The sequence below is a fragment of the Ursus maritimus genome, unplaced genomic scaffold (assembly GCF_017311325.1).
Source record: "Ursus maritimus isolate PB19 unplaced genomic scaffold, ASM1731132v1 scaffold_4, whole genome shotgun sequence".
NCBI lineage: Eukaryota > Metazoa > Chordata > Mammalia > Carnivora > Ursidae > Ursus > Ursus maritimus.
The window spans coordinates 63,871,055-63,891,347 of record NW_024426552.1 but is presented as its reverse complement, the minus strand read 5'-3'; the positions used below and the strand labels follow the sequence as shown (position 1 = coordinate 63,891,347).

At 32.7% G+C, this 20,293-nt stretch overlaps 1 protein-coding gene across 2 annotated transcripts in view; it reads right to left on the bottom strand.

Annotated features, from left to right (window-relative positions):
- Positions 1-20,293, bottom strand: part of STXBP5L (syntaxin binding protein 5L) — a 419,474-nt gene that overhangs the window by 85,537 nt on the left and 313,644 nt on the right. Inside the window, exons 18-19 of one of the 2 annotated variants that reach the window (XM_008708188.2) lie at positions 6,419-6,570; positions 4,336-4,407 (exon numbers count right to left, since the gene is read on the bottom strand). In XM_008708188.2, coding sequence (XP_008706410.2) covers positions 4,336-4,407; positions 6,419-6,570 — 224 coding nt within the window. The remainder of the gene's footprint in view (positions 1-4,335; positions 4,408-6,418; positions 6,571-20,293) is intronic. The other variant, XM_040621308.1, reaches the window with a different exon arrangement.

Here is a 20,293-nt window from a genome sequence, read left to right as displayed (position 1 = left end):
TACACTCTGAAAAAACCATGCAGTGAAAGCAGGAAAATATCTATAGATAGACTTGAGACCTTCTAAAGGATCTCCCATTACATAACTAGAAATTGATGCGCAAGCAAGTTTGTCTGACAATGTTCTACATTAAGCCCACTTTTCAAAACTCCTTTTTGTTCAAACAGGATACTACTATTCTCTGGCAGAATTTCTGTCATTTTGCAAGTAGAAAAAACACTAGACTATGAGGCAGCTGACTTGGTATTAGTCATACCATAGATTCTGGAAAAGTTATTTAACCTCTCTATGTCTTGCTTTTGTCTTTTATTATAATAATAAGGTCTACTATTTATAGAAATGCTTTTATAAACATTAACCAAGAAAGATTCCTAAGTCTCTAAGGGAGGTAGGAATTATGATTTTTTACTTTATATATGAGAAAAAAGAAACTCAGAAGTTATGTGACTTGCCAAAGATTTCAGATGTAGTGAGTAGTTAAGTAGAAAGAGTAGAACTTGATATAACCTTCTGACCCTATGCCTGCTGCTCTTTCCAAATCATCTGGTTCCACAAATCATAATCCATCAAACACAGAGGTTTCTTTTGAGCTATAGAGTTTTATTATTCTATGATGTGAAAGATTTGCAGACGGAATAAAGTTTTAGGGGAGGGAGTTCCTTGGAACCTAAACTACAATACAAAATGATCAGTGAAAGAGCCCAGGAAAAGATTGAAATTGAGGTGTTTCTCCAGGAATGAAAAGTATGAAATTCAAAACAGAACGTGATATCACTTTGTGAGCAAAATTGATATAATAAAATATAAAAGCTGGAATTCAGAGAGCACCTTGTCCAGTCTCCTCAATTGTGAGAAATAATTTTAAATTGTTTCATTTTTGAATATATTATTTTATTGATTGTAGATAAAAACTGGGGGGAAAAAAGTGGTTCCTGATTATAGTATAATACAACTGGTTTCCAATGAGCCTGAAACTTTCAGAAACTTAGAGACACTGAATAATACAGTGGAAAGCAAATGAAGATATGCTTTCCTGAAAATTAGGAAACAATTCATGAAAAGGCCAAATAGTCTCTATTTGGAACTCTATATATGGAACTATAGAAATGTAATCAGGTTTTATGATTAAATAAATTAAAAGCAAATTTTCATAAAATTTATTTTTTTAAAACATATTCCAGGATATACCTTTCAAGTCAGTCAAATTAGGAAACAATTCATGAAAAGGCCAAATAGTCTCTATTTGGAACTCTATATATGGAACTATAGAAATGTAATCAGGTTTTATGATTAAATAAATTAAAAGCAAATTTTCATAAAATTTATTTTTTTAAAACATATTCCAGGATATACCTTTCAAGTCATTAATCAGTCCCTTACCAAAATATAGGATATTGATTATCAAGAGAAGACTTTAAAGAGATTTGATTTCAAATCTCATGGTTTGTCTGAACTCCTAGGGAGCTCACTGGTGGAGACATATAGGATCTTTTAATGGTCTTCTAAGGACTTGATTTTACTTTTGTCTTGACACTTCAGATCTTTGTTTAGAAGAAACTATGATTTGTTTTGCACAATCCCAGTGAACCCAGTAACTACAGAAGCTATTTCTGCTCTCACTTGTCAAATTTGAAAAATCCTCTAGCTATTCATATGAGCAAAAAGAGTCAGCTACATGCTCTATCCTAACAATCATCATTTAATTACCGAGCACATATTTGTGCCAGGTGTAGAGGGTATAAAGAATTTGAGAACTACTCTTCAGGTTCTTGCAATGCATTTGGAAAGGTAGAGCATATACATAAAAATAAGTAAACATACAAATGAATTTATGCTAAGTACCAACTGGTTCACATAATTCCACGTAGAAGCTTATACACTATAGGCATTTAAATAAAGGAACTGGCACAACAGGGCTCTGATGGCAGCAGGAAAGGTTTACAATAGAAAGTAAAATTTGAGCAGGGCATTTCCAGAAGAGGGGATGATATGAATAAATATACGGTTAGCAAGATACATATATACTTGGCGTAAGGGGAGTGTTTTTATAGAAGAGTAGTAGAAAATTCATTTGAAAATATAGATAGGAATTATATTTTAGGGTACCCTGAATGTTTAAAATCTTTGCTTTTTAAATCTGAAGGAAATTTAAGATTACTGAAGGGTTAGAAGTAAGTGAGCATGTCTCAGAACTTCTTTAACCTTTATGTCACAGTTGATACTGTAGAATTCTGATTAAGAGCCTGCTCCTGTTTCTTTTATCCTCAGTATACAATTTCTCTTCTTACTATAAAAGCATTACATATTTATTATAGAGATATCAGAAAATACATAAAACTAAAAGAACTTCGTAAAATCCACAGTCTCATGTTTGGAAACTTTTTCTATTTATATAGATGGATACATTCTCTCCCTCTCTCTCTCTCTCATACACACACACACACACACACACACACACACACACACACATACACAGTGTTGGGTGCATCCAAACTTGAGAAGGCAAGATGGATTCAGAAGCTCGAGTATGTGTGTTAAACCACCTGGATGGGTATTAAGGAGGGCATGTATTGCATGGTGCATTGATACATTCTCTCCCTCTCTCTCTCTCTCATACACACACACACACACACACACACACATACACAGTGTTGGGTGCATCCAAACTTGAGAAGGCAAGATGGATTCAGAAGCTCGAGTATGTGTGTTAAACCACCTGGATGGGTATTAAGGAGGGCATGTATTGCATGGTGCATTGGGTGTTATACGCAAGTAATGAATCATGGAACTTTACATCAAAAACTAGGGATGTACTGTATGGTGACTAACATAATATAATAAAAAAATATTATAAAAAAATAAATAAACCACCTGGAGAATACTTACAGGGAAAGTTTTGGCTGAAACTTTTTATGTGGCAGGGAAATGGGTAAGAAAGAATAGAATTAGGGTAGAAGTCAGCTAATTTTTTATGTAAAGAGCAATATAGTAAGTATTTTGAGTATCATGGGCCATATGGTTTCTGTTCAACTCTGCCATTGTAGTGTGGATGCAGCCATAGGCATTATGTAAAAGATGAGTGTGGTTGTGGTCCAATAAAGTTTTATTTATGGAAACTGAAATTTCCTATAATTTTCAGGTGTCAAGAAATATTATCATAATACTTAATAGGTTTCTGTTTTAGGAGAAGTAGAAGTCAACATAGAAATCAATGTTCTATCACAAGTCATGAGGAGCAAAGACAATGAATAGCATCCAAAAAGGGGGTGTTCTGCTAGAATAGAAAATTAGAGGATACTGATGATGAAAAATAGGGCACCCTATGGGCATTCCCAGAAAAATTTTAAGGATTTCACAGAAATTGAGTATCTTTAGCTACAAGAAGACAATGTTTTAGGTTATTATAAGTGATGTGATCCCACTAATTCTCTACAAACTGATGAGGTGAAGTCTGAAGAAATCCAAGATACAAACAATATATGTATGTATGCGTGTGTGTGTGTGTATCTATATATTATTCATACATTATACAAATATGAAGCCGTCATATATATTGTTAAACAACCAGCTTTTTAAAAACATTACATTGATCAGTATATTGTAAATGTCTTCTCATCAGTGAATGTTCACCTCTAACATCACTAGTATCATCTGCACCTGCAATCATACCCTCATTCTCTGTTCTTTTTGCACTAGTTGATAGAATTGCTTACTCCAGCATCTTCTAATTTGCATTTTCTACCATGGTAAATGTTAATACTATTGACTTTTTAGTTTGTGACTTCAATTCCCCAACTTCATAGTGTTTGGTACCTAAAATCACTACAGAAATATGTGTTTGTGTATTCTATCTTAATAAAAAGCATCAGAAGTTAGGAATACTTAGCTAAATCTAAGAAATCTAATTACTTAGAAAAAGAAAATACTGTGGCCCTTGTTAGAATACTTTTATAAGATGGCCAAAGGCACAAGGTTTCCAAAACAAGAAAGCAATCAATTGTTATTGATACTGGAATGTCAAGTTTACCATTTATAAGGACACCATGGCTCTTCCTCCTCAAAACAAATGATAGGGACTCTTGAACTAAGAGAATGTGGTCTACACGGTTTGAAATAAAACTGGAATAATGGATGTGAATAAATGGGTATATGACATTAGTTATTTGAAGTATTTATATAATTATTAAAATTATCAGGTTGCACTTCCATAACAAAACAAAAATTTGCATGCATGCTGAATGTGTTTTTAAAAACACATTACTAAGCAGAGACGTATGAGTTTAACCAGGCATTAAGACTTAAAAAAGCTATTTGCCTAACCTTTATAGAACTTACTCTGATAGGAAGTACGGATCCGTTTCGTTAAATCAGGATAAAGGTTAGACAGGCCACGCATGCAAAAGTTGTCTTTGGAACATGCCAGAACATCAGCATCAGCAGCAGGCAGAGGAAAGAGAGAGAAATAGTCTAAAGTGAAAGGAAGTGATAGCATACCAGAATCTAGAACAGCCAAGATGAAGAAATTGCAGCAAGTTTAGGTAATCAAATTAGAAAGGAGATATTAAAAAAATAAATCAATTAGAAAGAGATGACAGATGAATGATGAGAGTGTTGTAGTAATTTTATTTAATCAAATATCCTATAAGAGTAGATGTCATATTTCTCATATTCATTTTATGTAGTAAACTTATTTTACTTGTAAATAATATGTAACTTCATAAAAATCAAAATGGTTGTCTTTAATCTTCGGTATTAACAGTAAAGCTTAGGGATTTTAGTTTTTGGTATTTTTATAACATAAAGTGAGTACTCATTGTAGTGATTTTATACACTAAATATGAACAAAGTTTATGATTTCATCAGTTTTCCTGATTTTAAAGTCATCAAAATTCTAAGCTCTAATCATAATTGAGTCTCAATAACTTTAAATTAAGTAACAGTTTTATTATGCTTGTCACAAATACACCTTGTCATCCCATTGTGTATATCCAGTAACTTAGATGCTGTCATAGGATCCACAGTTTTTCTAATTCAGTTTGTGCTTTCAACACACAAATGTCGCCTCCTAGCCCCTAATATCTTCCTATCTTAGAGTCCATAAACTTTCAAAAATCAATATTCTCTTTCCCAATCATGAGGGAATCTTATGGTATATGCATGCACAATTTCTCTTATTCTGCCTTCCTTTCAAAAGCCAGAAATGGTAGAGGCAGAACCTATAGAATTTGAATTTTCCAGCATTCCTAAGATATTGCTAAAAGCTGAGATCCCTAACAGAAAACAAAGAGACTCCAAGTTCTGAAGGAGAAATTCTGTGCTCCTGAAAAGCGTCTAAATTAGCAAGGTGGAAAGGTTGAGGTTTATTTAAAAAAACAAAAAAAAAGGTTAACAAAAAGGGGGAACTTCACTATGTCAAGTTAATTTTTCATTAATCAAAAAGGAAGCTTCTTTTATTGTAACATTCAAATATTAAGTTTGGCAAGCTTGCTATTTAGAAAATAATACCTATTATCATGTTTTCTTTCTAGTTTAAAACATCCTTTACATGAGTATATTTAATAAAGACTTTAATAATCAACTCATTTTTTAAAATCAACTGATTAAAAAAAACAAAATCTAATAGAACTAAAGACATAATACTATAGATGTATTTCCATCTGCAAATCTTTGAGCTCAACTAATTTTTTATCAACTATAGTACGTCAGTGTACAGAAAATATACAAAATTTTATCTGTTTACAAAAGCCAACTATTTGGATAAATATTGAAATTTCAGTAAACTTTGGATAATTTGGCATATCAAAATTTGGCATTATATAGAAATTATTTCTGCTTATATCTTAATTAACCTTATATGTTTTTCTTTTATAGTTAATTTATTGGTCCTGTCAAGCAAAATGTGATCTTTCATAGCATTTTACAATGTTAATTAATAACGTTTATTGCATTTGTGAAAATGCCTTCAGGAAAATCACCATCCAACAAGGAGAGGTGACAGCTAATATGGAGTTTAAAAAAATTAAAAATAGTGAAATAATTATACTTTTAAAGGGTCCAGATATATTAGAAGAAAATTATCCTGTTAAATACAACCATTGCAAATTTTTCAACTACAGAACCTGATTTTCATAGCATTTTTATATTTAATAGCTTCTTATTTTCTGTTATTTCTTAGGAATTTGACCTAAGAAACTTGAGATGCTTCCTAACTTTGACAGCAAATTGAAGTTTAAACACTTCCTTTACCCTTTCAAAGATTCTCACTATGTTTCTGCCCAATTTTATTTTCATATTATAAATTATGTTGACTTTATATTGCCATGCATTTGAACAGTATCATAGAAGAAAGTTAAGAAATCTACAGGCAAGAAAATAGGTGAACTAATCAAGCTCATAACCATTTTGTTTTATCTCCTACCTGCAATGAACTGCTTGTTTTTTCGAGGAGACCGTGGTTGACGTTGGTATAGGTCACTTGATCTATATAGGTCAATGGTCCCCATGCTTAATAGTACTGTCTTCTGTATAAAATCCACCACAGCCAACCCATTGCAGTTCCCAAACGCAACTCTGAGAGAAAAAAAAATATGCAACTAGAATGTATCATAGCAATCATTATTATTTTTATCTTTGAATAAAAATAAGATAATTAGAAAGTAATGCCCTAGGGTTGGTGAGGTTAGATCATGATTGGTATAATCTCAGGAAGGATATCATGCCTTTACATAGGATAGGTTAACCTTGTATAGTAGGCATGACCACTGCAGTCATATTTTATCATCAGTTTTTTTTAGTAAGTAGTGATTACCCAATCTGCTCTTGAACTTGGCCTTATGTTTTTATAGTAGAATCATATAAAATCTTTTTGCTATGCAATGGGGAAATACATTAAAAAATGGCACACTTTAATAACTATAGATGGTTAGATATATAATTAGATGCCTTTTAAAAATAAAATTATAATTGTTAAGCTCCAGATTATGTCTCTTATTAGTATATATTTAACACAAAATTTTACATAAAATTAACTTTCTATATCTAAGGTTTTGACCATAGTAAATATAAACAGATATAATTTTCATTCATAAAAAATTAAAATTTTCTCACTCTCTTGTTCTTTATTCTGTCCTACTTATTAAAAGACAAACACCATTTGATTAATTTCTCCTGAGAAATTAAAACAGCTCTACTAAGCAGGCATTTTGAAGATTTATTTATTTGTTTGAGAGAGAGAGAACACAAGCAGGAGGCACAAAAGGGAAGGAAGAGAGATACCGAGCAGATTCCATGCTTGGTGCAGAGCGGATGTGGGGCTAGATCTTACAACCCTGTGGTCACAACCTGAGCTGAAACCAAGAGTTGGTCGCTTAACAAACTGTGCCACCCAGGTATCCCTAAGCAGGCATGTTGGTCAGCCTAACCATTAGGCTTACACAAACTCTTTTCTCAGTTTACAACATGCCTTCTAACTGAACAGTTGTATATTTGTGCTTTTTGCTCCCTAAACTAAACAGACACTAGTTGCATGACTGTTGTTTTGCTCATTTTATGTAAGTTCCATGTTGTTTTATTACTTAGATTGAATCTGATTAACAAATCATCAGTTTACTCTCAGTCTAGTTCTTTCTACTCCACCACATAACCTTCTTTACAAGTAAAAAGAAAGAAGTTCTACCATACTAGAGGTTTTGCTATTTCACCTAGAGTTCTACATCTTCAATAAGACAGACTTTGGAAACTAAAAAAAATATTGTTATAAAAGTCAGCAGATTCCATCTCCATGATTTATAGGTGACCTTGAAAAAAAATAAACAAACTTTGCCAGGCCTTAGTTTCTTTACTTTATAATGAGAATTATACTACTAGATTGATCTACTTCTCATGGCTTTTATGAACACCAAATCAGAAATTTGTTATTAAAGTACTTTGAAAAATTTCCATACATAAGTAGAATTGATCCTAACATTTTAAGTAAATTCAATATTATAAATATTACATTAAGTAATATTAAGTAATTAAGTTAATCTCTATAAACTTGTACAGGTATGATAGAGTTCTCAGATGGAATACTGAGAAAAAACAAAAACAGGAAAGTAGAATGTATTACAACCAACCAAAATAATTATTTTTATCTTTAATTAAAAATAAGAATACTAGACAGGTGCCTGGGTGGCTCAGTCAGTTGGGCCTCTGCCTTGGGCTCATGTCATGATCCGGGGGTCCTGGGATCGAGCTCCGTGTCCAGCTCCCTGCTTGGCAGGGAACCTGCTTCTCCCTCTCCCCACCCCAGCTTGTGCTCTCTCTCACTATCTCAATCTCCCTCTCAAATAAATAAAATCTTTAAAATACATACATACATACATATATACATACATACTAGAAAGTTTATACCTTAGGGTTGGGGAGGTCAGGCAATGGTTGTTAAACTTAGAAAGAATACTGGATCTAATTTCCTAACTTAAATAGAAAACTGGACAAAACTATATGAAGCAAGAGTTTTCACATATTGGCCAACAGGCAAGACGGGCTCAGAGAAGGATAACATTCAAGGTCAACTTTAGGTATTCTCTATGTTTTGTTTGATTTGTTTCTACAGTTTCATTGAGATATATTTCATATACCATAAAAATTCACTGGCTTAGATAAAGTATACAGTTATGCAGTTTTTAATATGTTTATTCTTAACAGTTTAATATATTTAGAATTGTGCAATTATCACCACATTTTAGAACATTTCAATACAGGCATCTAGGTATTTTAATTTAGACTAATTGTCCTAAGTGAATGGAGAGATTTCTCAGGCTAGAGCACAAGAAATTTAAACATCAGTGGTCATGTTGAATTGAGGAGAAAGACATCAGAGTCTGATGCTGTGAAAGCAGTCAGAATTTATGGGATAAAATACTACAGAAATGAGAACCGCAGAGAGAGAGTATACCAGAGATTTATAGAACGGTTCTCTAGAACATCCATGTGAAGAAACTACCCCAGGCTCAGGAAAGAACAACCAAAGAGATAAAGCTGAACAATTCCCAAAGCTCACAAAAGGCTGAAAATATTTCATGTTACTCCCAGCCAAACTGTTGAGATTTTCTAATACACAAAAAAGGCAGATAAAAGTAGTATCACTTTAGTAGTGCGGGCAAATTAGCCATAAACTAAAGGCTCTTCTGAACCCCACCCTAAAAAAGCTTAGAGACATGATTCTAAGTAACATAACTGCCTTCCAGAAAAATCTCCAACACTATTAAAAAGAATCAACAAAATACCACCATAATGTAAAATTCACAATGTCCACTATATAACAAGTAGCAGGCATATAAAGAATTAAGAAAACATGACTGATAACCAGAGGGAAAAAAATAACAGAAACATACCTAGAAATGAAACATATGACAAAAGTACAAACAAGAATATTTAAAATGCTTAATAAAATAGGGACACCTGGGTTGCTCAGTTAAATGTCTGCCTTCAGCTTAGGCCATGATCTTGGAGTCCTGGGATTTAGCTCCACATTGGGCTTCCTGCTTAGTGGGGAGTCTCCTTCTCCCTCTCCCTCTGCTCCTCCTTGCCCTGCTTGTTTTATTTCTCTCTCAAATAAAGTCTTAAAAAATGTATATTGCAGATATTTGAGAAGGTAGACGAAAACCTACTCTAGAGCTATAGGAATCAAGACAGGCTGGTATTGAAATAAAGATAAAAAATAAATTTTAATGAAACAGAAGAATGGCCATGAACACACATAAATGGTCAACTGATATTTGACAAAAATGCTATGACAAGTCAGAGGAAAGATCTTCTTTTTGATAAATCATGTGAAACAAAAGCCCTAAACTTTTACCTTCCATGGTACACAAAAATTCATGTTGATTTCTTTAAAAAAATAAGAAGAGGGGCTCCTGGTTGGCTTAGTTGGTTAAGTGTCCAACTCTTGGTTTTGGCTCAGGTCACAAGCTCATGGTCCTAAGATGGAGTCCCGAGTTGGGCTCCGCATGGACTCTGCCAGAGATTCTCTCCCTTTCCCTCTGTCCCTCCCTGCTCCCTGCCACCACTCACACCTGTTCTATCTAAAATAAAATGAAATCTTTAAAAAAAATAGGCAAAGATTTGAACAGACATTTCACCAAACAAGATATACAAATGTGAAATAAACACTTGAAAGACGGTGAACATCATTAGTCACCAGGAATATGTAAATTAAAATCACTGATCCTACCAAAGTAGATAAAATTTAAAAGACTGACAATACCAAGTGTTGACAAGTATATGGAAAAACTGAAACCCTAATACGTTGCTGGTGGAAATGCAAAATAATATAACCTCTTTAAAAAATAGGTTGTCTTAAAAACATATATAGTTAACCCTTCAACAACAAGGGGTTAAAGGCACCTACCCCACACAGTCAAAATCCATGTATAACTTTTGATTCCCCCCAAACTTTACTAATAGGCTACTGTTGACTGGAAGCCTTATTGGTAACATAAACAGCCAATGAACACATATATTATATATGTATTATATACTATATTTTTATAATCTAGAGAAAAAATGTTATTAAGAAAATCTTAAGGGAACATATATTTACAGTACTGTATTGAAAAAAATCCATGTATAAGTGGACCCATACAGTTCAAACTTATGTCAGTCAAGGGTCAATGGAACTCACCATATGACCCAGTAATTCTACTCTTGTTATTTACCCAAATAAAAAAAATGTAAACAAATGTTACACATAGACTTGTGCCTGAATGTTAATAGCAAATTCAGTCATAAAGCCCCAAACTGGAAACTAAAATTTCCATCAAATGGTGAATGTATAAACACATTTTTGTATATCTGCATAATGGATAATGCAGCAGTGGAAAGGAACAAGCCACAGATATACATGACATGGATGAATCACAAAAGCAGTATGCTAAGTGAATGAAAAGAAACACATAATTTATGATTTATGATTCTGTTTATATAAAATTGTGGTAAATGTAGTCAATTTGAGAGGCTGGAAGTGAGGGCTGAAAATTGAATGCAAGGGGGCAGGAAGGAACCTTTGGAGGTGATTGATCATTTTTATATCATTACTTTGTTAGTGATTACATGACTTGTATTTGTCTTTTATGTTTGTCAGAACTCTTATTTCATACTTAAAATTGGTGAATTTTATTTTATATACATCATACCTCAGTAAAGTATTTGTAACACTAATAAGTATTTAGTTAATTACTACCAAAAGGACAGTTTGTGAGAATTACAGTAGAGTCTAAAAACTCTAGTCTCTAAAATGTTCTGGAGAGAAGGAGTTGATAGAGAAAAGATTTTTTAAAATTGGGTATTTTGGGTAACCTGCCTTAAAGATAAAATGATTTCACTGAGGGGGAAAAAAGTGAGATTATTTTTTCTTCCAATAACTTGTTGGTAAGGAAATTCAAAAGAAAATACCAACCAACAAGAAGAGATTTTCAAGATTTGGAATTTATAATAAAAATAATTTTTATTGATCTTATCTTTGTTTCTTTAATTATTTAACATCTATCTTAAAGTCTACTTTATATTAAAATTATTAAAATTAGCTCTTCTAAATTTTATGAGTTGATAAATTTTTCTATTTTATAAGAACAAAATATATTTATATATAGAAATTAATAAAAGTCCAGATTAGAAAGTCTCTAAAATTCCTATGGGCATCCTGCTCTACTTGGCATTTATGAACAATGTTAATGTATAAACACTTATATAAATATAAAATAAGTGAAAATCAAATATTTTAAAAATACATTTCTATTTCAAATCTTAGAATATGTTGATGCTTTAAGAAATTGCTCTTCTTTCTAAAAGCACCAACTCAGAAAAACAGGTTTAAATATGAGTTTGTTCAACGATTTTGGGGAAAACAAAATTTTGCTTTTAAATACCTTAAAATTTTTGTTACTGGTATGTACTTAGGAAAAAAGCTCATGTAACATTTGTAATCAATATACTTCAGAAAATTACTGGTTTAATAATTCTGTCTTAAAAATAATTTTGTTTTCTCCCTGATATACCACCATGTAAAAATGTTAAAAATATCTGTGTTTAAATTTTAAAAGTTTAAATTTTCATCTAAAATGTAACTTAATTACACTTAAATAGAGTTATAAGTTCAGTTCCTAGTTGTCCTAGCTTCATTTTTGGTGCTCACTGTGGTTAGCAGTAGCATATTGGACTGCTCAGATTATAAAACAATTCCATCATTGCAGAAAGACCTATTGGACAGTATTTTTGTAGGTTGTGTATGTCTTAGCTTTATTTTCTCATAAGAAGCCTAACTTAATTTCCTAAATTTCCCATATCAATTTTCTTTTTTTTTTTTTTTAAGATTTTATTTATTTATTCGACAGAGATAGAGACAGCCAGCGAGAGAGGGAACACAAGCAGGGGGAGTGGGAGAGGAAGAAGCAGGCTCATAGCGGAGGAGCCTGATGTGGGGCTCGATCCCATAACGCCAGGATCACGCCCTGAGCCGAAGGCAGACGCTTAACCACTGTGCCACCCAGGAGCCCCTCCCATATCAATTTTCTTGTTCAAAGAAATTAACATTTTATATTAAATAATTCTGTTTAAACAATTACATTATTATAGATAATACCTGAATAAAATGGACTATTAAGTATAGTTGACATACAATGTTATATTAGTTTCAAGTGTACAACAAAGTGATTTAACAATTCTATACATTATACAATGCACAACATAAGTGTAGTTACCATCTATCAAAATACAAAGTCATTACAATATTATTGACTGTATTCCCTATGCTGTACTTTTCCTTCCTGAGATTTATTTATTTTACAACTGGAAGTTTGTACCCACTAATCCCCTTCACCTATTTTGCTCCACCTACCAACCCCCTCCCCTCTGGCAACTACCAGGTTTTTTTCTTTGTATTTATGTCTGTTTCTGGGTTTTGTGTGTGTATATGTGTGTGTGTGTTTGGTCATTTGTTTTGTAGATTCTACATATAAGTGAAATCATGTGGTGTTTGTCTTTCTCAAACATTTCATGTAGCATGATACCTTCTAGGTCCATCCATGTTGTTCCAAATAACATAGATATTTACCCCTAGTTGGACTGATCCCTTTAAAATTACGTAATGCCCTTCTTTGTCTTTTATTGCAATCTTTGTTTTAAACTTCATTTCTGATACAAGTATTGTGACACAAGCATTATTTTGTTTTGTTTTGTTTTAGTTCAGTTTGTATCCTTTGCCTTCAGCCTATGTGTGCTTTTAGGTCTGAAGTGAGTCTCTTAAGGCAGTATAAGATGGGTAAAGTTCTTATATCTATCCATTCAACCACCCTATGTTTTTTGATTGAAGCATTTAGTTGATTTACATTTAAGGTAATTATTGATAGGTATGTACTTATTGTCATTTTGTTAATTGTTTTTATAGTTCATCTTTGTTCTTTTTTTCTTCTCTTGCTGTCTTTCCCTGTGAATGATGACCTTACTATGTTTAGATTACTCTATTTTTTGTGTTTCTATTGTAGGTTTTTGCTTTGTGGTGACCATGACGTTTATATTTAACACCCCAGGTAAGTTGCAGTTAGTATTAAACTGCTGATTTATATTTGTATTCCACCTCTCCACATTTTAAGTATATGTCATATTTTGTATTTTCTTATTTTGTGTATCCCTTAACTAATTATTACAGACACAGTTGATTTTACTACTTTGTCTTTTAACATTTATATTAGCTTCATAAGTGGCTGATCCACTGCCCTTACTGCATATTTGCTTTTACCTGTGAGGTTTTTTTCTTTCATAATTTTTTACTTTTAGTTATGGCCTTTTCTTTTCCACTTGAAGAAGTCCCTTTAACATTTCTTGTATAGCCAGTTCAGTGGTGATGAACTCCTTTAACTTTTGTCTGGGAAATTCTTTATTTCTCCTTCAATTCTGAATGAAAACTTTGCTAGATAGAGTATTCTTGGTTGTATGTATTTTTCTTTTCTGCTCATTGAATATGTCATGCCACTATCTTCTGGCCTGCAAGGTTTCTGCTGAAAAATCACCTCATAACCTTATGGGGGGGGGTTTCCTTTGTATGTAACTAGTTGTATTTCTCTTGCTGCTTTTGAAAACTACATCAGAAACTAATGATGTACTATATGCTGGCTAATTGAACATAACAAAAAAAAAAAAAAGCTCCATAGGAAGTTGCTACCAATTGGTGCAGTTGGCCTTGGAGATAAAAACTATATTCTACCCCGCAAACCCTGTCTAAGATAGTGTTAATAAATTTACCCAATTAGCTGTGCCTGAAAAAAAATTCTCTCTTTAATTTTGATATTTTTATTATTATGTGTCTCAGTGTAGATCTCTTTGGGTTCTTCTTGTTTGGGGTTCTCTGTGATATTTGGACATGGATCTTAGTTTCCTTCCTCAGGTTAGGGAAGTTTTCAGCTATTATTTCTTCAATTAAATTTTCTGTCCCTTTCATTCTTCTTTTGGAGCTCTTATAATGTGAATGTTAGTACCCTTGAAGTCACAGAGGTCCCTTAAACTATTCTCAATTTAAATTTCTTCTTTCTTTTTGATGTTCAGCTTGGGTGATTTCCAGTGCTGTGTTTTCTAGATCACTAATTTGTACTTCTGCATCATCTTATCTGCTGTTGATTCCCTTGAGTGTATTTTTTATTTCAGTTATTGTGTTCTTCAGCTCTGACTGGCTCTTTTTTATATTTTTCTATCTTTCTGTTGGAGGCCTTACTGCGTTTATCCTCAAGTTTGGTTATCATCTTTATAACCATAATTTTGAACTCTTTATTAGGTAGATTCCTATCTCAGTTTCATTTAGTTCTTTCTCTGAGGTTTGTCTGTTTTTTCTTTTGAAACATATTCCTCTCCTCATTCTGCTTGACTTTGTGTGTTTGTTTCTACATATTAGGTAGATCAGCTATATCTCCCAGTTGTGAAGGAGTGGCCTTAGGTAGATTTCCTGTGTGGCCCAGAAGTGCAATCCCAACTGTTCACCAGAACCAGGTGCTCCGGGGTGTCCCCTGTGTGGGTTCTGTGTTTCATTCTGTTGTGGCTGGGCTGTAGCTGCTACAGGTGTACTGGTAGATGGGCTGACCCCTGGAACAGCTGGCTGAGAGGCCTGGCTACAGCTTCTTTGAGTATGTTGTTGGGGGGCACTAGCCTCTCTTATGGTTGTCTGCAAGGTCTGGCCATGACTGTTGTAGCTGCACTGGTGATATGCCCACAAGGGAACACCAGGGTGGGATGGGTAATGCTAACAAGGTAGATGGAGAGTATCAGAAATGGTGTCTTCCAGTACCAGGCTAGCTAGGAAGAGGAATATAAAAAAGTGCATCTATTCCTGAAGAAAGTTGCTACAGATCCTGTCCCTCCAGCACACATCCTAAAATTAGTCAATAAATCTCCTTCAAGTAGGGCCCAGTTTCCTTTTAAACTGCTGCCTCTCTGTTGCGTCTTGGTGCAAATGAGTTTGTGCACAGGCTCTTTATGAGCAGAGTCTCATTTTCCTATAGCCTCATGGCTCTCCCAGAGTTAAACCCTGCTGGTTTTCAAAGGTAGATGTTATGGGGCACATCTTCCCAGTGCAGGTCCTCAGGGCAGAGGTGCCTAATGTGGTGCCTTAACCCCTACCTCCTCAGGGAGTACCCCTGCCTTTGTGATATCCTTGCCACTTGGGGGTTGCCATTCTGGGCATATAGGTCCTGACTAGTCTGTATCTCTTCCCCTCCTTCCTGTCTCCGTGTGGCTTTTCCTTTATATCCTCAATTGTGTAAGAGTTATTCTTCTAGTCTTCGGGTCATTCTCAGAGAGAGCTGTCCTATACGTAGCCATAATTTTGGTGTGTCCATGAAGAACGTAAATTCAGAATCTTTCTACTCTGCCATCTTGATTTTCTCCTCATCTATAAATTCTTTTTGTATGTTAGATAAAATCACTCTATTATTGGTTTACTTTTTATTCAGGTAAATAATGTAATATTTATGTCTTCAAGTTATTATTTTATGGGTGGTAATGAAGCACTATCCTTTCTAGCCCTGGGATACTACACTATTTCGTGTTTTTCTACATCCTAAATAAGATCCCGTCAATGTAAAAACTCCTCAATTATTCTATTTGAATATGTCATGTGTATCCTGCTCTGAGTCTAAAAGTTACATTTTATTTTTTATTTTTTAAGTAAGCTCCATGCTTAATGTGGAGTTTGACCTCATAACCCTGAGATCAAGAATCACATGCTCTACTGACTGAGTCAGCCAGGTGCCCCTAAAACTTACATCTTATATGTGTTAATACATTTAATCCTCTCAACATTTTATCTCATTTTACTGATATGGAAATTGAACACAGAAACTTTAAGTAACATTCCTAAGATTCAAGAGCTAGAAAACAGAATTAAGATTTGAATCCCAAAGAATCTGACTCTAGCATTCAGGCTCTTTAACTTTGCACTTAATTATCTCAGTAACTAAAAAAAACAGAGCTTCCACTAAGCCTAACCATCAAAACTTTATGGCTCTTTATCCTCTGGAAATTATGGGAGTATGAAGAGCTCATAATAATAGAAGAACATAATTGCTTCTATCTTTGGAATAAAAGTAAACTATTCACATTTAATCTTCTCATTAGATTCCTTCAATTATTTGATTTCTCACCCTGTTTTTTTCTCCACACATCTTGTTCTGTTACCTTGCTGCATTGTATCAATTTTGATATTTATACTTTCAAATGATTTTCAAGTCATTGATCACATACCATAGGTCCAAGATTTTCTAACCATTTCTGGTGTCTGATGATTCTCATCAACTCACATTCCCAAGTCCCTAAGGAAAGTATGTTCAGAGGCACAAAACAAAGTTTTCTTTTTTTAGTTTTTTTAAACTTAAAAAATTATTTTTACTTTAATAATTTCAACAATAAATATAAGATGAAAGTCCCCTTAATTGGCCCACTGTATGCCAATCCCCCTTTCAAAAATGATTGCCATTAACAGTTTTTATACCTATCTTGCTCTTTTCCATGTCTTAACAAGCATGTACTTGTTCTATAACTTTCTTATTTTCACAAAAATATGTCAAAGACATACTTCCTTGTCTGTGTTCTTTAACTGTTGCATTGTATTCTAAGGTAAAAAAGTAATATGTTTCCCATCCAAGTACTAACCAGGCCCGACCCTGCTTAGCTTCTGAGATCAGATGAGATCAGGCACGTTCAGGGTGGCAAGGAGCACTGGGTGTTAAACACAGACAATGAATTATGGAACACTACCTCAAAAACTAATGAAGTGTATGGTGACTAACATAACATAATAAAAAAAACCCAAAGGTTAATAATAAAAAAACCCCAAAAGTAACATGTTTTTTAAAAGAGCATCTTCCTATTTATGGACATTTATATATAGTTCCAAATGTTTTGTTATTATATGTAATATAGAACATCTTTCTACAAACTGAATAAGTGAGTCCAGAAATTGTAAAAATTTCACTAAGATTAGAATTTTAGGGTCAAAAGATAAGCTTAGTTTTATTTTAAAAGATAAAATGTATAAAAAAGAATCATTTCCTCATATTGTTAACAGAAAATATTAACAATCTTTAAAAATTCTCTCATATAACAGATAAAAATTGCCATTCTGTTGTCTCAGTTTTTTTTTTTACTTGTTACTAGTGAAGTTATAAATCCTTTCATATTTACTGGCCATGCACTTCTCTGAATTGCCTGTTTATATAGTTTGCTTATTTTGTAATTGGATAATTTTTTTCTTATCAATTTGTAGGAATTAAAAAAATGTACTCTGGATGTTTATAGCATATTACAGATAAACAATGTTGCGTAGTATAAATAATATCATGTACCTTGATTTTTTTAAACCTTATTAGATATTTTGGTACTTATTCTATGTAAATCCATGGGATGTGAATTTTTAAAAATAACTCCACAATATTTATGTGTAATCTGATTTATTTACCTAGAATTTTGTTAATGGACAATAGGTTGCTTCCAGTCTATGGCTATTGACAATACAACAATGAATATCCTTCGTAAGTTATTTGCACTAAAATATACAATATATTTATGGGATAAATTTCTAGAAATTACTCAATTTGTAAAAATCTTATACTTTTTTATTCATGTGAAACACTCATAAATGAAAGTGTACATAATTGTACACTTCAGTGAATTATCACAAAGTGAACAATCCCACATCACCACCACTATGTCAAGAAATAGTATGTTACAAGCAGCTGCCTCATGCTTCTGCCAATTATTGCTACTCTTTCCTGTCTCCCCAAATCTGACTTTCAATACCAGTTTTGCTTGTTTTTGATAGATGTTTGGCTTTTTTCGTATATCTTGTTACATGTAAATATAGTTTTTCACTTTAATTGCTGTAGAATTCAAATGGATATGTTACAATATGTTTATATGATCTACATATGTTACTATATGTTTATATGATAAACATAGGATATGTTTATATGATAAACATAGGATATGTTTATTTGATCTACTCTAATGGACATCTTTTATTATAGTTTGGGGCTATTTTAAATATAACATTAGCATTGCAAATAATGCTACTATCTTTTGAAACACATGATGCTTGCCTTTCATTGGGTATATACCCAGAAATGAAACTTTTGGGTTGTAGTGTGTGTCAACATATGGAGTAAATAATGTTAACAATTTTATAAAGTAGATTCAACAATTTACCCTCTTAACAGCAATGTATGAGAGTTCCTGCTACCCAGTATCTTTGCAAACCCTACCAACATTACTAATGGAGTTGTGTACCTTCTCATATATATGTGAAAATATATTTGTCTTTTATACATCTTTCTTTGCGACATACTCAAATTTCTTCTGCATTTTTTCTATTATTTGTGTTTTCCTTATTGATGATTCATGAGACTCTTTTTACACTCTGCATATGAATGAGTCCATTGTCAGATACAATTAATCCAAATATCTCTTCCTTGTCCTCCATTTCACTCTCTTAATGATGCCCTTTTTTCCCAAGAAGTTCTTAATGTTTTTCTTTATGGTTAATACTTTTTGAGTATTGTTGAAGAAATATTTTCTTAACACAAGTGTAATGAAGATATTCTCCTGTAATACCTTCTAGAATCTTTGTGTATAGTAGGAAAGAAGAGTAAGATTTCAGTTTTTCTATATAATTTTTCAATTGACTTTGTAGTATCTGTTGGGGAAAACATGTCATTTCCTCTATTGCTCTGAAGAACAAATTTGGCTATAAATGCCTGGATCTCTTTCTGCACTCTTTTTTCTGTGTATTGGTCCTGTCTATCTCTCCTGTGCCAACAGAAGCCCTGTCATAACTAATCTACCTTTATTTAATAAGTCTTGTTTTCCAATAGAGCAAGTCTTCTAATTCTGTTTTTTCTTAGTTAACTGGGGTCCTTTGCATTTCTCTATAAATTTTAGAACCAGTTTTAAACTTCCAGGGGGAAAAAGCCTGCTAAAATTTATATCAGCATTGTAGTAAATCTATAGATCATTTTGTGAAAACGTGACATCTTTGTGCTGTTATTGAATTTTACAGTCCATGATTTAGGTTCTTTAATTTCTCTTAAGTTTTTATAGTTTTCTGTGTAGAGATCTTGATCATCTTTTATTAGGTATAGTCCTAGATTTTTTTATTTTTATTTTATTATAAGTGGAATCTTTATACAATTTTAGTTTCTATTTTTTCAGTATATGGAAATGTAATGTATTTTTACATTGACTTCGTATCCAGCAATCTTGTTAAAATATTTTAGTAAGTCTAATAATTTATCTGTAAAGTATTTAAATAATGTACATACATAATAATTTCTTTCCATTTCCTTTTTTTCTAGTCCATATAACTTTGATTTATTTTCCTTTCTGTATTGCTCTGGCTAGGATCTACTGTAGATGTGAATAGAGGTGGTGACAGCAGTCACCCTTGTCCTCTTTTTATCTCAGAGGTAAACTTTTCAACATTTTACTGTAAAGTATGAATAATATTTGCTGCCATGTATCAGATTAATGAAATTTCCTTCTTGGTTTAGTTAATTTTTCTTTTTAGATCATGAATAGATGATAAATCTTATCAAATGTTTTTGCTCTTTGCATCTCATGGCTTACGTATATGGTTTTCTATTTTATCCTTTAATGTGACAAATTACATGAATTCATTTCAAATGTTAAATAACCCTTTCATTCCTGGCATAAGCCAAACATGGTTATAATATGTAATTATTTTATTGCTAGATTTATTTATATTTTGGCTGGAATT